The 23,507-nt window shown below is 39.3% G+C and overlaps 1 protein-coding gene across 1 annotated transcript; it reads right to left on the bottom strand.

Moving 5' to 3' along the window:
• Nucleotides 1–382: 382 nt before the first annotated feature.
• On the bottom strand, nt 383–23,468 carry GSKIP (GSK3B interacting protein). Its single transcript, XM_065906610.1, has 3 exons — nt 23,404–23,468; nt 8,323–8,581; nt 383–2,273 (listed from the first exon to the last, which is right to left on the bottom strand). Exons 2-3 carry the CDS (start codon nt 8,578–8,580, stop codon nt 2,112–2,114), a joined length of 420 nt encoding a protein of 139 aa, XP_065762682.1. The 5' UTR covers nt 8,581; nt 23,404–23,468; the 3' UTR covers nt 383–2,111.
• Nucleotides 23,469–23,507: the final 39 nt, after the last annotated feature.

Below are 23,507 nucleotides of genomic sequence, written 5' to 3'. Positions count from 1 at the left end.
TACCAGTATCTTCCAGAAAGGTTTCACCAACATAGCCTCCATGAGAAGGTAACTGTGTCCTTCACTAAATCTTTATTGATATAATTTAAACCTGACACATTATTAAATTATTAGGTAAAAATGACTCAAATAGCTAAAACCTATTTTCCTTTCCTGAGTTACTGGTTTGGTTGAATATCTTTCAAGTGGCTACTGGACATGTGTATATTTTTCTGAGTTGATCATATATTATTTGCCCCTTATTCTCTTTTTTTTCTTTATTGATTTATAATAGTTACTTATCTGGAGGTTCTTTTTTCTTTTGGAAGTGAAATCAAGGCTTAATTTATCTGGTTAAAGTCTTTAAAAAATCTAAATAAAATGAAGGATTTAATATCTAGTGGAGGTTTTAATATCTGTAGTTTTATTAATGTCTTCTCTCTCTGTTGCTCTTTCATAGTAATAATCACTTCACAATGAAATGGAACAACATGGAATTCAAAAATGGAAGCTCTTGGAATCAAATATTTATCACAAAATGAACACTTTCAACTTTAAACATACAATCACTTTTCTCCATACTTAACTCAAAATTAGTAAACAGAATTTTATTCAAACTGTACAAATACCCTTTACATTTAGCCTGAGATTAAGCATGAGAAAATTCAAGCTGAAGTTAGACTTCATTGCCCAAACACTTAAGCATGTGAAAATAAAGCTGAGGATGAATATTCATTTGTCAAACATAATTTAAGCATTCCGATGAACTCTGACAATGAATAATGACCCAAACCAAACTTTAAACTTGCTCTGGTCTACATGATCTTCAAGAGTCTAAAAGTACTATTGTTATAATAATGATTTATAAAAGTCTTCAAATGACAAATTATGAAGGTATGTCCAGATGCAGAATTTTAGTTCAACATTTGTATAGCTGCTGCTTTGACTAGTATTAAAAAAACAACTTCCCAATTCTTAATATTTAACATGTACTTGAAAAGATGTAGCAGCATGGTATAGTTTATTTTATTATAAATATTAGTACCTGTAATAAAATATAAAATACAGAGTCTCCCTTTTTCAAATAGTAAGTCTCTGAATGCTTCATTCGTCCTTTGGTTTCAAACCCATACAATGCGCTCATGTGACATTGTAGACTTTGCATCGAGACAGAACACTGTACATCTGTTGGGAAGGAGGGGTGCTGTGGGAATACCAAAGCGCTACATCATAGAAAGTAAACGCTGAAGCAAAAATACTTTCTGAATATATACTGTACATCATGTAAACAAACATTCATAATAAGAATCAACACAGGCCAAAATATCGTTTTCTAGGAAATCAGAATCTCCTTTCTTTTACATCACACACGCTAAAGATGCTTTTTGTTAGGAAGAGAATGGAGCCTGTTCCTGTATTTGTTTATGTGCTTAAATATCTTGGAAACAAGTAATTGTTACATTCATTTGCTAGGTTTGTCCTCTTCATTGGCTGGCTGTTGCAAATGAGGAATACAGTACTATTTCAGTACCTGTTTTTCACGTAAATACTAGCTATGTAATATATAATGAACTCTTTTTTATCAGTCCATATTAATAATATAAATAGATTCAATGAAGCAGTGAATTTAAAAATTTGTGCAGGGGAAACTAGTTGATAATTTGTTTCCAATAAGGCTAGTAGCAAGATAATTACTACAAAGTCTGAGCTAGTAGTAAACCCCTGATTTAGCGAGCTGAATCAAAGTCTGAAGTTAGGTCATTTTATTTCCTCTATTACTGTGCAAATCTAGAATTTCCTAGGTAAGAGAGAGTGCTGGCAGCCTCAAAGTCCTGTAATAAGCGAATGAAATACTGCTTAGGTTTCTGAAATGCAGAGATACTACATGAAGAAATCTGAATGTCTTAATGATGGTGTCACAGCAGTGACCTCAGGATTTCCTAAATGAATCAGAAACTATGAAAGACAATTCATTAATCAATCAAAAGTCTACATGTGAAGCAAAAAATAATGATAAAAGATACAAAATCAAAGATGCATTTTCTGCTATGACCATATATATGTAGCAGTTTCGAGCTATATGTCAACCTTGTGTACCAGCAGGAGCCTCCTCTAACAGGAAAAAAGCTTAGTCATGACTGTCCCTCTCTTTTCAAAGCTTCCAGTCTTTGAAGGAGCGCATTTCCAAATGCTTCCCGGTATGCAGGGCTGAGCGTATCCAATAAGGAGTAGACTGTTTCGTGGTAGGGAGTCTGTAAATGATCGTCCACCTGGTCGAAAGCATACCCTACCACCTAAGAGAAAAATGCAACAGTGAATTAAATAATCAGATTTCATCTGGGTACAGAAAGAAAAAAACACAAGTTTTTACATGGGTCATTCTCTAATGACATTATGCATTTCTCAGTCAATACTTAGAATACACATATTTTAAATATCCATAAAACCTATAATATTTAAGCAATTTATAACATAAGGAACATCACCAGCAAAATGCTCTCACCATTTTTTTCTCAAAATTTAAAAGGTTTGATTTACTCACTCTTGATCCTGCAAATACAGAAAAGAGTTGAAAAGGCTATACAAAAACAGTATTTCATTTCATAGTCTAAAACATGTTTCTACTTAATTCTACATATACTTTAGAGGGTGTTTTTATAAAGCCACTATACTAATTACATTTACTATAATTAATAATTATAATACTTTATTCTTTTTTTATTCTTTTTTATTCTTATTTTAAGAAGCTCTTTTTAAATTTTTTTTTAAATAAAGAATTCTAAAATTTACTTATAGTTTTAATTCTGATTTATAATTAGTTATCTGAAATGACACTTTCATGTCAGTAATACATGTCTTATCTGCTCAATTCTGTGAGATAAAAGGCAATGTTATTCTGTGTGTGTGTTTTTCTGTTTGTTTTTTCCTTTAAACACAGCTAAAACTTTTTTCTCCAACAAGATTATAAGACCTATACCCTGGTTCACCAGCATAGTGTAGGGCAAAATCAACGTAGGTTTTGCTGACTTCACTAAAGCTTGTGAATTCCTCATACAAACTCTAAATTTTTATGACATCTACTCAAGCCATAGGAGATGCATGTTTATGCCAGAAACAGAAGCAGTGCTGTTGTTTCCAATGAAAAGCAGAGGCAGACACCTAAGGAAGATGAACTGCACCACTGGGGAACCACGCCCTGTCCAGTCTATGGCCCACTATGATTTTGTTTGTTCCTCTCTTATCCCTGATATCTGTGGTCTTCCTGGGAACAGGGATCATGTCTTATTTACATGGCTTGATGTCTAATTCCTCACACAGGATAGTTACTCAATAAATGTCAACTGAATTAGACTGAAAAAAATAAATATTTGAGTACCTACGTGCCAGGTTTTATAACTGACCCAGATCTTTGTGCAAACTTTATTCACATAACATCCCCCAAATCCTTTTCAGCTTTTGTTTTAAATCTCCAAATTACAGATAAAGAAGCAGGGACTCAAGCTGACTGACTCACCCAAGGTCACTCAAATTCACAAAGATTTCTAACTGTCATCAAAACCTTTCCTACCTCAGCAGAATTAAACAGTGTCAGAATTAATTTACCTAGGGTTATTTATTTCTACTTTTGCTTTGTCTATTTCTATATAAGGTCCACTTCTAAACACTGCAAGTTTTGGGTACAAATTTAGGGATTTAGGAAGGGAAGCATAAAGACTAGTTAATTCCAGGATTATTCTCAAAGCCAAGATAAAGTTGTGCAAAAAATGAGAGTAGTTACAACTTGGGTTTCAATGTAAGTGAGCCTCCACCAGGGGATACACAGAACATGTGACACACACACATCTTAGGGAAACTGAATCCAGTGAAATAAAATTCACGTGCTTGTTTAATGAATCACATGACATTCTTACTTGCTTAAACCATGTACTCTACTACTTCATGATCCTGTGCAACTTTGGGAGAACTACTCTTAACAGATGTAGAAACAGAAAAGTCAGATTTCTGATCAAGCTTGAAGGCAAATTTATTTATTTATGATGTGCCATGTGACTTGCAGGATCTTAGTTCCTGACCAGAGGTTGAACTTGGCTATGAAATCGCAGAGTCCTAACCACAGGACTGCGTGGGAATTCCCAAGGTTAATTAGTAAAGTTAAATAGAACCATGGTGCACGACCGCAGCTGAGAGGAGCTACCCCACGTCCAAGGTCAGGGGCGGCGGCCAAAAGGAGAGACCCCACGTCCAAGGTAAGAGAAACCCAAGTAAGACAGTAGGCACTGAGAGAGGGCATCAGAGTGCAGACAGACTGAAACCACAATCACAGACAACTAGCCAATCTGATCACATGGACCACAGCCTTGTCTAACTCAATGAAACTAAGCCATGCCGTGTGGGGCCACCCAAGACGGTCGGGTGATGGTGGAGAGGTCTGACTGGAGAAGGGAATGGCAAACCACTTTGTATTCTTGCCTCGAGAACCCCATGAACAGTATGAAAAGGCAAAAAGATAGGACACTGAAAGATGAACTCCCCAGGTCAGTAGGTGCCCAGTATGCTACTGGAGATCAGTGGAGAAATAACTCCAGAAAGAATGAAGGGATGGAGCCAAAGCAAAAACAACACCCAGCTGCGGATGGGACTGGTGATAGAATTAAGATTTGATGCTGTAAAGAGCAATGCTGCATAGGAACCTGGAATGTTAGGTCCATAAATCAAGGCAAACTGGAAGTGGTCAAATAGGAGATGGCAAAAGTGAACGTCGACATTCTAGGCATCAGTGAACTAAGATGGACTGGAATGGGTGAATTTAACTCAGATGACCATTACATCTACTACTGTGGGCAGGAATCCCTTAGAAGAAATGAAGTAGCCATCACAGTCAACAGAACAGTCAGAAATGCAGTACTTGGATGCAATCTCAAAAATGAAAGAATGATCTCTGTTCATTTCCAAGGCAAACCATTCAATATCACGGTAATCCAAGTCTATGTCCTGATCAGTAACCAGCTGAAGAAGCTGAAGTTGAACGGTTCTATGAATACCTACAAGACCTTCTAGAACTAACACCCAAAAAAGATGTCCTTTTCATCATAGGGGACTGGAATGCAAAAGAAGGAAGTCAAGAAACACCTGGAGTAACAGGCAAATTTGGCCTTGGAGTACAGAATGAAGCAGGGCAAAGGCTAATAGAGTTCTGCCAAGAGAACGCACTGGTCATAGCAAAAACCCTCTTCCAACAACACAAGAGAAGACTCTACACATGGACATCACCAGATGGTCAATACCGAAATCAGACTGATTATATTCTTTGCAGCCAAAGATGGAGAAGCTCTATACAGTCAGCAAAAACAAGAGCGGGAGTGGACTGTGGCTCAGATCATGAACTCCTTATTGCCAAATTCAGATTTAAATTGAAGAAAGTGGGGAAAACCACTAGACCATTCAGGTATGACCTAAATCAAATCCCTTATGACTATACAGTGGAAGTGAGAAATAGATTTAAGGGACTAGATCTGATAGACAAGAGTGCCTGATGAACCATGGACAGTTTGTGACATTGTACAGGAGACAGGGAGCAAGACCATACCCAAGAAAAAGAAATGCAAAAAAGCAAAATGGCTGGCCAAGGAGACCTTACAAATAGCTGTGAAAAGAAGAGAAGCAAAAAGCAAAGGAGAAAAGGAAAGATATTCCCATCTGAATGCAGAGTTCCAAAAAAAAGCAAGGAGAGATAAAAAAGCCTTCCTCAGCGATCAATGCAAAGAAATGGAGGAAAATAAGAGAATGGGAAAGACTGGAGATCTCTTCAGGAAAATTAAGGTTAGGGTTAGAAAATCAGAGATATCAACGGAACATTTCATGTAAAGATCAACTCAATAAAGGACAGAAATGGTATGGACTTAACAGAAGCAGAAGATATTAAGAGGTGGCAAGAATACACAGAACTGTACAAGAAAGATCTTCACGACCCAGATAATCACGAAGGTGTGATCACTCACACTCACCTAGAGCCGTGAAATCAGGTGGGCCTTCTGAAGCATCACTAAGAACAAAGCTAGTGGAGGTGTGGAATTCCAGTTGAGCTATTTCAAATTCTAAAAGATGATGCTGTGAAAGTGCTGCACTCAATATGTCAGCAAATTTGGAAAACTCAGCAGTGGTCACAGGACTGGAAAAGGTCAGTTTTCATTCCAATCCCAAAGAAAGGCAATGCCAAAGAATGCTCAAACTACTGCACAATTGCACTCATCTCACACGCTAGTAAAGTAATGCTCAAAATTCTCCAAGCCAGGCTTCAGCAATATGTGAACCGAGAACTTCCAGATGTTCAAGCTGGTTTTAGAAAAGGCAGAGGAACCAGAGATCAAATTGCCAACATCCACTGGATCATCAAAAAAGCAAGAGAGTTCCAGAAAAACATCTATTGACTATGCCAAAGCCTTTGACTGTGTGGATCACAATAAACTGTGGAAAATTCTGAAAGAGATGGGTATACCAGACCACCTGATCTGCTTCTTGAGAAACCTGTACGCAGGTCAGGAAGCAACAGTTAGAACTGGACATGGAACAACTGACTGGTTCCAAATAGGAAAAGGAGTACATCAAGGCTGTATATTATCACCCTGCTTATTTAACTTATATGCAGAGTACATCATGAGAAACACTGGGCTGGAGGAAGCACAAGCTGGAATCAAGACTGCCAGGAGAAATATCAATAACCTCAGATATGCAGATGACACCACCTATATGGCAGAAAGTGAAGAAGAACTAAAGAATCTCTTGATGAAAGTGAAAGAGGAGAGTGACAAAGTTGGCCTAAAGCTCAACATTCAGAAAACTAAGATCATGGCATCCGGTCCCAACACTTCATGCGAAATAGACGAGGAAACAGTGGAAGCAGAGGCTGACTTTATTTTTCTGGGCTCCCAAATCACTGCAGATGGTGACTGCAGCCATGAAATTAAAAGACGCTTGCTCCTTGGAAGAAAAGTTATGACCAACCTAGATAGCATATTAAAAAGCAGAGACATTACTTTGCCAATAAAGGTCCGTCTAGTCAAGGCTATGCTTTTTCCAGTAGCCGTGTATGGATGTGAGAGTTGGACTATAAAGAAAGCTGAGCGCCAAAGAATTGATGCTTTTGAACTGTGGTGTTGGAGAAGACTCTTGAGAGTCCCTTGGACTGCAAGGAGATCCAAGCAGTCCATCCTAAAGGAGATCAGTCCTGGATGTTCATTGCAGGGCCTGATGTTGAAGCTGAAACTCCAATACTTTGGCCACCTGATATGAAGAGCTGACTCATTTGAAAAGACCCTGATGCTGGGAAAGATTGAGGGCAGGAGGAGAAGGGGACAACAGAGGATGAGATGATTGGATGGCATCACCAACACAACGGACATGGGTTTAGGTGGACTCTGGAAGTTGTTGATGGACAGGGAGGCCTGGCGTGCTGTGGTTCATGGGGTCGCAAAAAGTCGGACACGTCTGAGTGACTGAACTGAACTGAAAATTAAACTGGACATTTCTAATGTCCATTCCTTGTTCCATAGGTTAAGAACAAAAAAATTTTTTTTAAACAAAAAGTTTTTCTCAGGTAGTGCTTTCTATTATTCTAAACTCAGGATTCTGGTTTAAAGGATGCAGAGAGGTCGTTCTGCCTAGAAAAGCTTACACGTAAAAAGAAAAAAAAAAAAAAAGAAAAGCTTACATGTAATAAATGGAAACTTATTCTTGGAAATTTGGAGGCAGAGTGTTCTGCTGTGACTTAATTCTGATCTAACAGCTAGTGAATGGTGGAGTCAAGCATGATCTATCTATTTCTCTATCTATGGCTGAGCTGCCTGTGGGTTCTTAGTTCCCTGACCAGGGATCAAACCCGAGCCATCAGCAGTGAAATGGTGGAGTCCTAACCACTGGACTGCCAGGGAATTCCTTCCAGTATGTTGTTTTAGTAGAAGAGATATTTACAGGAGGTGGAAAAAGATTCAAGACAAAGACTGAAAAATTCATCCAGTGCAGAGAATGCATAATTTTGGTAGACATGCTTAGCAAGAGATAAGAAATCAGTTTATTCGGGGGGACAGTTACAACAAAATAATCAGAATCAAATCTGTTTTTTCTTTTTCAAAAAATCCATTCTTATGTTGACTGAAAGACTTCAGAATTAATAAAAAGATTCCTAGGGGAAAAAAAAACTTTCTTAAAAAAAAAAAAAAGAAAAAATCTTGGAAGGTACTGGGTATCAAGTTCTCACCTAAAACTCTTTTTCAGTCCCTGATTCCTGAACCTTTTGGATCAAGTGGTAAAGATTGCTTTATTCCGCCTAAAGAGAAAAGGACTCACCCTGAGCCCGGCTTCAGTGAGCTCCAGGCAGTATCTGTTCCTTTCCCTTGTTTCCACATTGATGTAGGCCACGTCGTCTGCACAGCGCAGGGTTTTTGAGACAAACATGGTGTTAACAGCAAAGAGAACATCATTTACAACTGCTTCGGCTTCCAGCCTCATGTCTTTCATGTCAGTTCCTTCAAAGCCATTAAGCTCGGCTTCTTCTTCAAATCCTGACACGCCGCTCAGCTCCATGGGATTACAGTCTGTTTCCATTCTGCAGAAAACCGGGTATGAAACGGGCTTTTAAAAAGATACTCACACATTAATGTTTGATTAAAAGCAGTTGTGCCTTGCAACTGCCATTTATTAGAAAACATCATAATGAGCTAACAATTTTTAGGGAAAATATTGCCTAAAACCATTTTCAGTAGTTTTTCATAGCAAAATTACAGACACTTACAAGTTAAAAAAAAAATCTCTTCTCCATTTCTTCCCAAAAGTTAACCCCATATTGGTAAGAATTCAGAATATTAATTTTTAGCTATTTCAAACAATGCCAATGTAAAAATCTGAGTACCTATTTCTTTATAAATGTGAAGGATGTTCAGAACTGGATTGCTGAGTCAAAGAACACGCTCATTTTAACCTTCAATAGATATTGCTCATTCACCTTCAAAAAAGGCTGCACAACAGATACTCCACCAACAGAGTGTGAGAGACTGAGGTCTTGTTCACTGCACCCCTTCCGACTCTTTTTAATATTTGCCAATACGAGAGACAAAGAATGATGTCTCATTGTTTGAATATGCATTTCCTTGATTAAACAACTTTTGAGGTATTTATAAGATTAAAAAAAAATTTTTTTTATGGGATAGTTTTAGTTCCAAGATCATATAGCTGTGGAAAAACAAAACAAATCAGAAATGGTAATGAACTAATGTTGCCTTAAGTCAGAGCTTAAGTCTTCACCTACTACAGGACACTCTCAGTAGTTCGTGACTTTTGGATTTGGGGTTTTGCCTAAGAAGCAACCTGCCCCACTCCATGATTACATTTTAAAGCCCTCTAAATCATCTTCTGAACTCTCGTTCTCTATCTCTATAGCTAACTTTCTGATAGGTCTGGAATTTATTCTGCATAGCTTTATTTTCCAAGTGGATAGCCTACCGTCCCAACACCACTTATTGAATAACTACCATTTTTGTTTTTTTTTTTTACTTTTTTCTTGAATTGGCTCATATATTATACTTTCAAAAATATTATTTCCTGTGTTTACTTGATCCAATATTACTGCCAGTCTGCTTCCGCCTCTCTCTTCTGTGACTAGTGGAATAGCTGAAGACTGTTAAAAATTCGAAATATATGAATGAGAAAAGTGAATAAATGTGAGACTGCTTTGCAATGTAAAAACAGCTTTTCAGAATAAGATATAATTTCAGACTTTATAAAAGTAAATTAAGATTTTATTTTTCTTATATGGATTAAGCATCCACTGTCCTAACTGTAGGACAACTCTTCAACTTGCTATGAAAATTTATTTGTACTGTTTGTCTACTACTTTACAGATTCCATCCCTTTCCCTAAAGTTACCAACTTGTGCTCTACTTGTGTGATGTTCAAAATTAGTGGTTCTCAACTGTGGCAGAAACCCCATCTCAGAGAAACGGAATCAAAACCTCTGGGAGCTGGAGAAGGAAATGGCAACCCACTCCAGTATTCTTGCCTGGAAAAGTCCATGCATGGACAGAGGAGCCTGGCAGGCTGCAGTCCATGGGATTACATGACTGAGCATGTGTGCACGAGGGTGGAGGGAGATGGGTTGGTAGCAATAAAGTGGTAGAACTGAAAAAAAAAAAAGAAACCTCTGGGAGATTTTTGGGGGTATTTTTTCAGAGTTTCTGGGTGATTCTGCTGTCAGGCCAATGCTCTGAATTATTAGCAAAATTCTTAAGGGACTAGAGTTTCTATAACTGTAGGTCATTTGCATATTATAAAAGTCAAAACTATTTGCTAAAGACAGTTTATGATAAACTATGTGAAGCTATTTCAAAAAAACTACTTAGCAAATGTACAAATAATATAATCCTTCAATCCTATTTCAAGTAATGATATGTTGTAACTGGCCCTTTATCTTATTTCCCACAGCACTTGACAGAATTAGTCACTAACAATACAAGTTAATTACAAATTTATCAATTATTGCTAGAGGAATTTGTCAGATAACTGAAATCTCACATTGACTTACTACATATGAATGTGAAAATATTTGATTTTCTAAAAATCTCTCCCTTCTCTAGAAATAATCATTATATTCCTTAATATTTTACTTGGTTTAACGTATAAGAAATGAGCCCATTTTATTATTTCTTTTTACAAAGTCAGGTTTGAAGATTTTGAAATGTGCCCGTCTACTATAAATCTCTTAACATCCTGAATGCCAGACATCTTTATTTTGCTGAAGTAATCAAGTATCTCAATTACGGATGTCAGAAATAATAACTTACATGAAAAAGATGTTTACATGAGAAAGCTTGACAAGAGCCATGCTTTCAAAGATTCTAATTCATTGCAACTAGGACCACAAGGACACGGAAAGCTGAAGACTCCAATACTAGAATGTAAGAAATCCTCACAGGCCAGTAAAGCAGGTCATCAAACTGTTGTGGAGTAATCAGCACCAAGGGGGCAAAAAAAGAGACAGATATCCTTCCCAAGACTGTGAATTTTTAGATGTTTCTCTGAAATGCTTCTGAATGATGCATGAAAGAGCAGACATATCCAGAACTTTCAAATATACATATAAATCGATAGATTTTCATACTGAAGCATTATACAAGTTAATAACATTTTAAGCTATCATTATTTTAGGGTGTTATTACAATTATCTTTTGTTGGTTATGACAAGCTTTTGATTACTCATCAATATCATTTCCCCTTCCAAATAGTACCCAGATTTTCCAAGGGGAATTATAATACCTCCCCTTCTTCTACTGAGTAGAGTAACCAAGAAATTTGAACAAGATTGACCCCAATCCCATTTGAAGACTGTCTTGAACTTAACACATAGAAATCTTTCCAGTCACTTTCTTGCAGAAGAGTTTACAGCACCCAGCCCTGGCGGCTCCTGGTATGCACCCCGAGGTGAGGGAAATCTCAGGATGATGCTGACAATGGGACGGGAACAGAGGCAAGAAATTCACAGAGAAACGAAGCCAGAGCCCTGATGCTGCCCAGTCTTTGCACTTTTCAGTTAGTGCAGCCAATAAATTCCTGCTACTTTACTGGCAACTGAAAGCACACTGCATTAGGAGCCTCCCCCAAATGAAAAGTACTCATAACCCAGCTCTTCAACAGTTTTATAGACGAGGTTTAAAAAAAAAACCCAAAAACAGAACTCTGGGCTTCCCTGGTAGCTCAGTGGTAAAGCATCAGCCTGCCAATGCAAGAGACTGGGGTGTGATCCCTGATCTGGGAAGACCCCAGACGCCGCGGAGCAACTCTGCTTGTGTGCCACGAGTACTGAGCCTGTGGACTACGGAGCCCACGCCCCTCAACTGCTGCAGCCTGCGTGCCTGGAGCCCCTGCTGCATGGGAAGCCATCGCCACGAGCAACCCATGCTCCGCACCTAGAGAGAAGCCGCTGTTCCCACGACTAGAGAGACGCCTGCTGAGCACGACGACCCAGCACAGCCAATAAATGCAACTTAAAAAATATTGTTTTAAAAAGGAACCCTGGTACTTTTGTGCCTGTTATGTAGAAAGTGCTTAGTGAAAGCTTTGTAGAATATGAGTATCAACATGTGTATTGGTTTCCCATTGGTGCTGTAACAAATTACCACAAACTTAGTGACTTAAAACACAAACTAACTGTCTTAGAATTCTGGAAGTGTGAAATCTAAAATCACAGTGCTAGCAGGGCTGCAGTCTTTCCGGAGCCTTCGGAGGAGAACCTGTTTCCTTGCCTTTGTAGCTTCTAGAAGCCACCTGCATTTCTCGGCTTATGGTCCCTTCCTCCACTTTCAGAGCACATCACTTCAGTCTCTGGTCTTGCGGTCACATCTCCTGTACTCCCTTTTATAAGGACCTTTGTGATTAATTATATTGGGCCCAGCTGAATAGCCAGCATATTTCCCCATCCGAGGCTTACGGTTAAAGAACTGCAAAGGTCCTCTTGTCATAGCAAGTAATACAGTCACAGTTTCCGGGGACTAGGACACAGACACCTTTGGGGGGGTCATCATTCTGCCTATCATTGTCCGTGCCCTATAAGCAGGGAAAGGAGTATACAGGTAGGCAAAGAGTCCTCGTTTTCTGACCTTCCTTTTCGAACAGCCATAAGTTACTTTCAAAAGGAGTACTTGTCCAGTCCACTACCTTCTTTGGGAAGGTTCCTTACTCACAGGTTTCACGCTCTGTATTCTGTTAACTCCAGCACCATAATCACAGAGAAATGTACTGGGGACGCCTGTTTTACTTACAGGGAACATTTCGAGGCTGGGAAGGGGTTTATGAATTGTTCTGAATCAGGAGCTCTGTTCAACTACCTGATCTGGACGGTGACTGGCTCATCCAACCAGATCCTCTCTAGAGGAGTGAACACAGAGCCCCAAATCATGAACTCAGTGTGTGATGACGGGAGCCATGGAAGCGCAGCAGGGAGCTTTATGGATGGTGCACTAGAGAAGAGGTTTCTACATTTTGATTATGCATCCCAGTAACTAAAAGTATTTTGAGCAGGTACCTCATCATATGTGTATTTATTTACATATACTACCACAATTAGCCTATCAAAACATAGAAATATGAATTTAAAGAGAAGGTAAAAATATGAAATATAAACTGATTTTCTTCTTCTCAATGGATTATCTTGTGTACCTGACTGTGGAGGCCTACACCACTGAGGATGGGGACATGTATGCCTATGTTGGTGAAGGGACAACAACTAGAATTACTACTGAAACATTAGAGATGCTATCGGATTACCAGAATGGTGGACTCATCGGTGTGAGTCCTGTAAAAAGTCCCAGATTTCTCTTTCTGTAGGCAAAACAACTTATTTATCATCATGTAAGAAATTCTAGTTGAGAATTTCTCTAATTGAACCAGTAGAACTCTGCAATTCTGTACAAAGCAAAGCTGTGCAAAGCACAGAAGAGTTCTTCACCTGTGCTGTCCGTCACAGGAGCCACCAGGCATGTGGCTTCTACTCACCTGAAGTCTTGCTAGAGTGACTGAGGAACTGAATTTCAAATTTTATTTAATTTTCATTCATTTACATTTAAAAAGCTAGTGGCTACTGTATCAGCACGTGACTAGACCTGTGTGAATACTCGTGGATAATATAATGAATTTGTTGCTTTTGTTCAGTTGCTAAGTCCTATCTGACTCTGTGATCCCATGGACTGTAGCACGCCAGGCTCCTTTGTCCACTATCTCCCGGAGTTTGCTCAGATTCCTGTCCATTAAGTTGGTGATGCTGTCTAACCATCTCATCCTCTGTCATCCCCTCCTGCCCTCAATCTTTCCCAGCATCAGGGTCTTTTCCAATGAGTTGGCTCTTTGCATCAGGTGGCCAAAGTATTGGAGCTTCAGCTTCAGTATCAGTCCTTACAATGAATATTCAGGGTTGATTTCCTTTAGGATTGACACAGTTGAAAAAAATCAATAGACATAAGGTACTAAATTCCTCTTATTTTATATATGAGTAGCAAGATTTGGAAACAAGCATGTTAGAAAATCTATCTTAGCTATTCTATGGAAGGAAATTAACCACCAGCGTTTCAAATGGTAAAAACGAATGAATTACTTTTATTTTTTATTCCTGTTAATTTAGACTATGTATCCAGCATTTCTCTAAGCCTTAGAAGATTAAGTAAATACGTTTACTGGTAGTTTACAGCCTCATTTGGGATATATGACAAGCATATCAAATACATACACAAATATTAATGCCATACACATGCAAGATAATTATAACTTAAGAAATACATAATTAGAGAACACAATGATATGCCTTGGTCCTACTACAAACTCACCACTAAACAGGTATAAACTTGGGCTGGCCATACAATCTCAAAGGGCTCATGGTTTTCTCATTTATAGAACAAGGGGGAAAGAACAAGAAATTCTTGACTGTTCTTGAGAGCCATGATTTATTACATAATTGTTAGTTACTATGGAGCTTGACTCTCCAAAGAGGGCAGTCAAAACTGGGCATGAATGAGCACAGATGAAACGACTTGAGAGCTGTGAAGGATTCTTCAGAGGGAACAATGGATAACCAGAGTCCAGGCAGTGCCAAGAATTGTAAGGAAACTAACTTAGATAGTCTTCAACAAGGAAAATGCTAAGAGTAGTAAATGTGAATGGCCCAATTTGAGAAGGAGCTAATACCCAGACAACAGAATTTGATTCTCATATAATCACCTGTTTTAAGCTCTTGAGAATGGGAAGAGCAGGGTCTTTATATTTAAAGTAGGTTTCTTGTAAGCAGCATAGTTTGGTCTTGCTTTTCAACCTGATAATTCTACTTTTAATTGGAGTGTTTAGACCATTTATGTTTAATATGATTACTATGATTATGCTTACTATGATTGATGTGGTTACTTTCCATCTTGCTGTTCTCTATCTGTCCCATCTGTACCTTATTTTCTTTTCCTTATTTTTCTACTTTTGAACTGACCGCTTTTTAGGATTCTATTTTAAACCTATTGATGACTTTTAACTCTTTGAATGCTTTTGGTGGTTGCTTTAGTTTATAGTATACATCTTTAACTTATAATATCTTCAACTGTTCTTTTTTTATTTAGAATTAACTTTAGTTTCTACTTTTTAAAAAAAACTATTTAATTTCTGTCTGTGCTCATTTTTTACTCTATTTTCCTCTTTGTGTTTCACTTTGAATAGTTTCTATTGCTATGTATTCAAGTTCTTTTTTAATCCTTTTTTTTTTTGGCAGTATCTAATCTCTTCTACTTTGGATTCTTTTTAAAAAACAACATAATTTCCATGTCTCTGCTTAATTTGTTCAATCTTTTCTCTATTTTTTTTTGAACATATGGAATAATTGTAATAAATGTTTCAATGTCATGGATATTTCTGGGTTAGTTTCAACTGGTAGTTTTTCTAATTGTTATGGGTTGTACACATGGTTGTACATGCCTGACATTTTTTGACTGGATGCCAGACTTCACGGGTTTTACCTTGTATTTGCTGGATATATTTTTTTATTCCTATAAATATTATTGAGCATTGCTCTGGGATGCAGTTATCTGTGAAAGCTCGATCCTTTCAGGTCCCGCTTTTAGGCTTTTTAAAACAGCAGCAAAACTGATTTAGTCTCTGCTTAATTTTTTCCCACTGTGGAGGTAAAACCTTTTTGGGTACTCTACCTGATGGCCTATGAATTATGAGATTTTTTTTCATTCTGGGTGAGAGGAACTGGAACTAGCGCTGGTCTTGTTTGAGCTCTGAAAATTCCTCTAATTCTTTTGGGTAGCTTCTTCACACCTATATGTTGATCAGTGTGTTTAGCTGCAGTCTGGAGGGGATCCTCTGTAAAGATCTGTGGCGCTCACTAAGAAGTTCTCTGCTGTCTAGTACTCTTGCCCAGTTGCCTGGCCTTCCTAGACTCCTAGCTTCATATCCTCAATTCAGGCAGACTGCTGGGTTCTACCTGGGCTTCTTCTCCTAAGGCCATGCTTAGAAATTCTCTCCAGGCCATCACTTACTGTCCTTCACTGCTTAATGTCTGAAGTCTTAAAACCATTGTTTCAAGTATTTCTGTCCACTGTTTTGATTCAGGTGGAAGGGTAAATCTGGTCCCTTTTACTCTATCTTAGCCAGATGTGGAAATCCTGTTACCCAGTTTTGAGCAAATTTTGCAATCTTATTTTTAAAATTTTATTTATTTATTTGGCTGTGCTGGGTTTTAGTTGCAGTATGCAAACCCTAATTGTGGCAATGTGGGATCTAGTTCCCTGACCAGGGATTGAACCCAGGCCCCCTGCATCAGGAGCTCGGAGTCTTAGCCATTGGACTTCCAGGGAAGTCCCTGCAGTCTTATTTCATCAGTTCTTCTTTCATTGATTTTGATCTCTCTTATATGACTTTGAATCAACTTTACCATCTTGCTTGTTCTTTCATCAATGAGTTAATTACATTTTTGACACATGCTTACTATATGTTTAAGATCCATACTCTTTTACTTAAAAAACTGTATTTTAATACTGTTTTAAGACTTTTTAATCCTTTCAAATTCAGCTCTGACACATGTATTTTAGGATTCTCAATCTGATCTTATGGTAGAGTTAATCACTAACTCCTGCTTCCTTAGAATTTATTTTGATACTTCTGTAGATATCATACTTCATAGCAAATGGAGGTCTGTGGTATGACCATCATGAGCACAGCAACTGGCATAAAGCAGGTTTTCACTGAATACTTTCTGAATGAATAAACCAAAGAAAAAGTACTTTCTGCTTCTCAAGCTGTAGTAACTTAGTTAGCTCTGTGACTTGGGGCAAAAAGCTACAGGATAAACATGGAAGACACTTCTGGAAACACGTATTACTGTTAAAGTAACAGTATTATGAAGTTTGATGCAAAACTGCCTAAAATTTTAAAGCAAATGGCAATTTCAAACCATGTCGGCTTTAGGTTGGGCTTCCCTGGTAGCTCAGCAGTAATGAATCTGCCTGCCAGTGCAGGAGACACGGGTCAATCCCTGGGTCAGGAAGAGCCCCTGAGAAGGCTATGGCAACCTTCTCCAGGATTCTTGCCTGAGAAATCCCATGATAGAGGAGCTTGGTGGGCTCTAGTCCATGGGGTCGCAGAGAGTCAGACACGACTTAGCAACTAAACAACAATAACAACAAAGCTAGTTTAACCTTTATTTTCCATAACACATAACATTTAATGTTTTCAAGAGCTCTGAGGTGTTTATTTTGAAATTAAAAAATTTAAATCAAAAAACAAACAAAACAAAAAAAAAACCAAAAAAAATTTAAATCAGTATCACTTGCAGCATTACAAACACACAGTATTTGTAATTTAGATAAAAACAGCTTATTTTTCCATTTATACACTCATTTATAAAATTACTCTGCACCCTACTTTCAACAGACACACACACACACAGCCCAGTAATAATAAAAAATCACGCCAAGTGCTTCAGTTGATTAAGGAAGGTGAGGGTAAAGAAATACATAGTGTTCATTTGAGAAGTTTTTTTTTTTCTCTTAAAATTTAATTAGGCAGCTCATGAATCAGGCAGAATTCCATCTGGCAACAAGAAGTGTTCTCCTGGAGAAGTTTTTTTAAACTGTAAATAAGCAACCAAACTATAACGCTGTAAACAACGTTTCCTTCAAAACTAGAAACTAGGTGAGATTTCTAAAAGACTAAAAAATGAATGCTTAACCACCAAAACCAAGATAACACTGGGAACTAGTTTTTTGTTTATATATATATATATAAACCATATATATATATATATATATATATATATATATATATATATATATAACCTTATATATATATATAACCCTTTAGGTTATATAGAGGATTGGTACTATATTTAATATGAGGTACATTCTAACTAAAAGAGATATAGATATATCTAAAGAGATAGAGAAATAGAAAACCTCTTTGTTTTCCATTTAAAATCTGGCTGTCTACCAGACTCTGGGCAATATTCTGTTGCCAGCACCTTCAATTATTGGAATACCTTACAGGCGATTTTAATCTGGTACATTGCATCACCTTGCATAAAATTTCCAAATGATTCTTTATAACATCATACACAAATTATTTAGGAAACAGCTCTTACTTCATCCGTTGGTATAATTTTGGTGCTGTGTTAGTTATCTGGGGAGAATTCATGAAACTAGTTATCGGATATCTAAGACCAAGATATCAAGATCACAAAGTTCTTTATTCTCTACTTCTTAACTCAGTAGACTTTGTTTAGTTTCATCACAAATTTACAGGATCAAAGAGCCAGCAAAAGACTGTAGATTCTTCCTTGATGGCAAAAGAATGGGCCTAGAAAGTCATATATACAGCATAATAAAAAAACAGAGCTGGAATGATTTCAAGAGCAGTATACAGACATGAAACTTACATTTTGAAAGAAAGTTTGATTTTTCAGTTGCCATTACAACAGTCAGCTGATGGCTAGAATATAATATCTTAATCATGATTACAGTGGACCCTTGAACAACACAGGTTTGAATTGCACATGTCTACTTCTGTGCAGATTTGTTTTCAATAATAAATACTACAGTACTACATAATCTGTGCTGAGTGAACTGGCAAATGTGCAATTGTATATTTAGAGAACTGACTGGAAGTTATGGGTGAATTTTGAATTTTGGGAGGGTTGGTGTCCCTAACCACAATGTTGTTCAACGGTCAACTGTACTTATTTGTATCACGCATCACAGTCTGGAAAAATCCTCTTGTGAACAAGAAGTGGCCACATGGTGTGATGGCTAAAGGGCTCTTCTGAACAGACTGATCAGGGCTAGACTCTCAGCTCAGTCACTTATTCGGAGACTTGGGGAAAGAGATCTTAATCCCTCTAGTCACACATTCCTCCTCCCTAAAATGAAGCCAACAAGAGCATCTACCTTAAAAGGATCCAAAGAGAACTAAATGAGTGAATTATGCGGAAAGCACTTAGCATGGTACCGGGCACCTAAGCAGGAAATATTATCTGTTAACTATTATACATTAAAAATAAAAGTACTTACGTTTCTTTAAAGAAAGATTGACCTTTAAAAACAAAAATTTATTTGGCTGCACAGGTCTTAGTTGCAGCATGTGGGATCTAGGAGTCTTAGCTACTAGACCACCAGTGATGTCCCAAGACTGACCTTTGACCTAAGCTCTTGGACTCCAAGTTCAGGGCTCCCTGGGCTTCCCTGGTGGCTCACTCAGTAAAGAATCTGCCTGTAATGCAGGAGAGCTGGGTTCAGTCCCTGGGTCAGGAAGATCCCCAGGAGAAGGAAATGGCAACCCGCTCCAGTGTTCTTGCCTGGAGAATTCCACGGACAGAGGAGCCTGGTCACAAAAGAGTCGGACACGACTGAGCGACTAACACTTCCACTTTCAGGGCTCTTTACAGTATGTGGAGTGGCTATGGCTTTGGCCTTTTAAGGCTCTGAGAAGCATGTGACATAGAACACTACCATCTTACTGTCACCGCAGGCACAAGTCTTAAAAGGCCAAAATCAACTCAGGTTTTCTTTTATTTTACATGTTAACATGGACTCCTTGCAAGGATGATTTTTTTTGTCATGACCATTCAGCCTCTGGTATGTAGCCTCTGACCTGTCATTACAAGGTTTGGTTGCTAATTACTTTCATCATCCTCACTTAATTAATGATTAACTATTAAAATTTTGTGATAGTTTTTTGTTTTTGATATAACACAAAACGCTGTTAGGATGAGTTTGTACCTTATTTGAGCTAGATGTATAATTAACAACAGATCTTAAACCTTAACAATTTATGCTTAATTTCTTTTAGGAAGCATAAAATGGACTCGGCAACACACTTAACACTTTGAAAAGAGTATGTTTGTTTTTATAAAATCTTCCAGTTTTTATTTTCCTTTTCTGATATTTGAAATTTCACATATTCTGTGGACAGTCTGAATGTAAGTCTATATTCCAAAAAGAAATCACTTATTTAACATTTCAACTCGAAAATGTAAACTGTGTCCATTCATCAAAAGTCTGGTTCAAACCTCCCCAAATCTTAATTCCCTGCCAGACTGGCTCCTGCACTTTGACATCATTTTGTTTACTCTCCTTTTATGGGAAGCGTTGTAATTATTCATAAATATGGTTTCTTATCTTTCAAATATATCCAAAATCCAACAGTTTTTTCCCATCTTCACTTCCACCACTCTCATTCAAGCCAGTGTCACTTCTGCCTGAAAGTGAAAGTCACTTAGTTGTGTCCAACTCCTTGTGACCCCATGGACTATATACAGACCATGGAATTCTCTAGGCCAAAATACTGGAGTGGGTAGCCATTCCCTTCTCCAGGGGATCTTCCCAACCCTGGGACAGAACCCAGGTCTCCAGCATTGCAGGCAGATTCTTTACCAGCTGAGCCACAAAGGAAGCCCTAGATCATTGCATTATCTTTCAAACTGGTCTTGCTTTTTCATTTCTGGGCCTCTTACCTCCATTTAAGTCTGTTCTCAACACAGCAATCAGCATGATCCTGTAAAAACTTTGGCCAGATTATGGTACTTCTTTCCTCAAATCCATTCACTGACTGAGTACAAAGGTGAAGTCCTTATAGAGACTGCCCCCTCACCCCCAAGCCTCCAGCTTCTCCTCTTTCCCTCATTACCTCCCAATGTTCCTTGAACGTGCTAAGCATCTCTTGCCATAGGGCCTTGCCCTCTGCTGTTCCCCCTGCCTGAAAAACTCTTCCAGGTATCACTTACCTTGCACCTCAGCTTTCTCTAAGTCTCTGCTAAAATGTCACCTATTAAACAAGAGGCCTTCCCTATTTCCTATATAAAAGTAGCAAACCTATCTCCTATCTTTTCCATTACTTTATTTTTTTCTGTTGCACTTACTACTGCATAAAATATATTTGATTATTGTTTGCTTCCCCTCCCTTCAATAAAATGTAAGCACTCCATGAGGGCAGGGACTTAATCTGGTCACTGCTGTAACCCCAGCACCCAGAACAATCTCTGGCCCACAGTAGGCTATCGATAAGTATTTACTGAATAAAGGAATGACCCTTTCACTATAGATCATAGCTCCTTGAATTCCTCTGTACCTTTTTCGCATCACCAATTGTGAAGACTTTCATCCAGTGGACCCTTAAAAAACATTTAAAGAACAAAGGAATTGAAGTTACCAAGAAAAGAATGCTTGGGACAAGTCTACAGAGAACCAGGGGGACTAGAATTCCAGCACCTACATACACTGGAAAGCACACTGGTTCTAAAACGAAAAGATGGTTGTGGAAGGGGAACCAGAGCTTTCACCAAGTGACAACAGTTCTGGGCTCCATTAGTATTTCTGAGGCAACTGTGAAAGTTATCCATGTGTAAATAAAATATTAAACCAGTAATCTTAATTCGCTAATCTTTTTTGTTTTTTCTTTCCACAGTTGGCATTTATTAATGAAACCAGGATCCTTTTAACTTACAGACAGGACAAATCAACAAAGTGATGGCAAGTTTACAATCATTTACTAAAGCTTACTGAAGGGGGCCTTGAGGCAATCATCCCAGCTTTTAAGTTCTCTTCTGATCAAGTGATAGACTCTGAAATACCAAATAATTTAAGCAAAACCAGGCCGCTAAAAGAATTGATAACTTATTAAACTTTTTACACTCTGAAAACTAGAACTTCTTAGTGACAACCCCCACAAGCCTTTCCAGTAAGTTTATTACAATTAGTTTCCTCTGACAGGTTATAAGACAAACATCCAGTTTGCTTGACTTTTTAAAATATTTATTTATTTGGCTGCACTGGGTCTTAGTTGCCACAAGTAGGACCTTAGTTCCCTGATCAGGGATTAAACGCAGGCGTCCTGCACCCGGAGCAAGAAATCTTAGCCACTGAACCCCCAGGGATATCCCCAGTCTGCTTGAGTTTTAAAAGGATATTTCATTTACTCCACCTGAATAACCAATAAAGACATAACTTGGCAAAGTGAAAAGAAGGGTTTAATTTACTGTTCTTGATTAAACTGTATGTATCAAGCCTGGTTTTCTTAATTCATATTCATTTTTACATGCTCATCTTACTTCCTCCAGTTCTTCCTTGAGTCTGAGCTTGTGACCACACATTTTTCCTTGTTATTCCTGATTTAAATCAAAATAATGGGTATCTTCCCATTATTTTGGCTCAGTGGTCAAGAACCCGCCTGCGAATGCGGGTTCGATCTCTGGGTCGGGAAGATCTGCACAAGATGGCAACTCACTCCACTATTCTCACCTGGAGAATCCCATGGACAGGGAAGCCTGGCGTGCTGCAGTCCACAGGGTAGCAAAAGAGTCGGACCGGAGCGACTAAACAACAATCGGGACCCTACGGATATTGTTTAAGCATCCTAACAATCTCTGGAGATAAGATATTACTAATATGCTTAAGAAGAGGGCGTCAGAGGATGAGAAGGTGGATGGCATCAGCGATGCAATCGACATGAACTTGGGCAAACTTCGGGAGATGGTGAGGGACAAGGAGGCCTGGCGTGCTGCAGTCCACGGGGTCGCAAAGAGTCGGACACGACTGGGCGACTGAAAAACAACAGTATGCTTAAAGTTGCCAAGGGCTCAGGCAGGGCGGGCGGTGGCCGGTTCAAGGCGCCTCCTGAAAAAGCGCCGGGCTCAGGATTCTAACCCGGGACACCTGGCTTCCGGGCCACCGAACACCGACCGACACCACATGCAGGCCTCCTCCGGGTGGACCAAGCTGGGAGCCGGCTCCGCCTCTGCAGGAGTTGCCTCCTAAAAGGCAGGAACACGATTGCGCAGATTGCCAGACCAGCACAAGTACTTTTGCCCAGGTCTCCGCCGGGTCGGAAGGCTTTGGCATCGATCCGAGAAAGCGGTTTGCCCACAAACGCCTCGGAAACTCAAGTTTTTGGGTGTGTGCTGGACAGAGGGATGAATAAAGCGCTTTGGAAGCTGCAAGCCACCAGTCAAAACGGTAGAGAAGAGGAAGCTTTGGAAAACAATACCTGGACGAGGCGGGCGAGGAATAAGTTGCTGACAACGGGCACCGGTCAATAACTGGGGGTGGGGTTGAGGGGTGGGGGGGAGCAGAGATGCTCCCGAGAGACTGCAGCCCTTCCCCAGGGAACCGGCGGCGCCCCCGAGCGCCAGTTTCCTGGGTCCTAGTGTAAAGGTGAGCCGGAACGGCCCAGGCCAGAGCCGCCCCCAGAGCCCCCTCAGCCCGGGCACGGGACCTCCTTCTGCAAGCCGCCCCCTCACGGCCTGGTCCTCTGCGCCGCGTCCCCCTCCAAAGGCCCTCGACTCTTCCCCGAAGCCCTCCGCCCAGTCGGCCGGCAGCCAGACGCCAGCCGCCCGCCGCCGGCCCCAAGCCCGCTTACCTGCGCTCCCGGAGTCCTTCGTCCGCTCCCTCCCGCGGCGTCTGGAACAGATCCGCGGCCCCGCCCCCTGCCCTCCCCGCCCTCGCCCCGCCCCCTCGGAGCCG

The sequence above is a fragment of the Muntiacus reevesi genome, chromosome 15, assembly GCF_963930625.1.
Source record: "Muntiacus reevesi chromosome 15, mMunRee1.1, whole genome shotgun sequence".
NCBI lineage: Eukaryota > Metazoa > Chordata > Mammalia > Artiodactyla > Cervidae > Muntiacus > Muntiacus reevesi.
The sequence above is the reverse complement of the archived record's forward strand: the minus strand, read 5'-3'. Positions and strand labels throughout refer to the sequence as shown.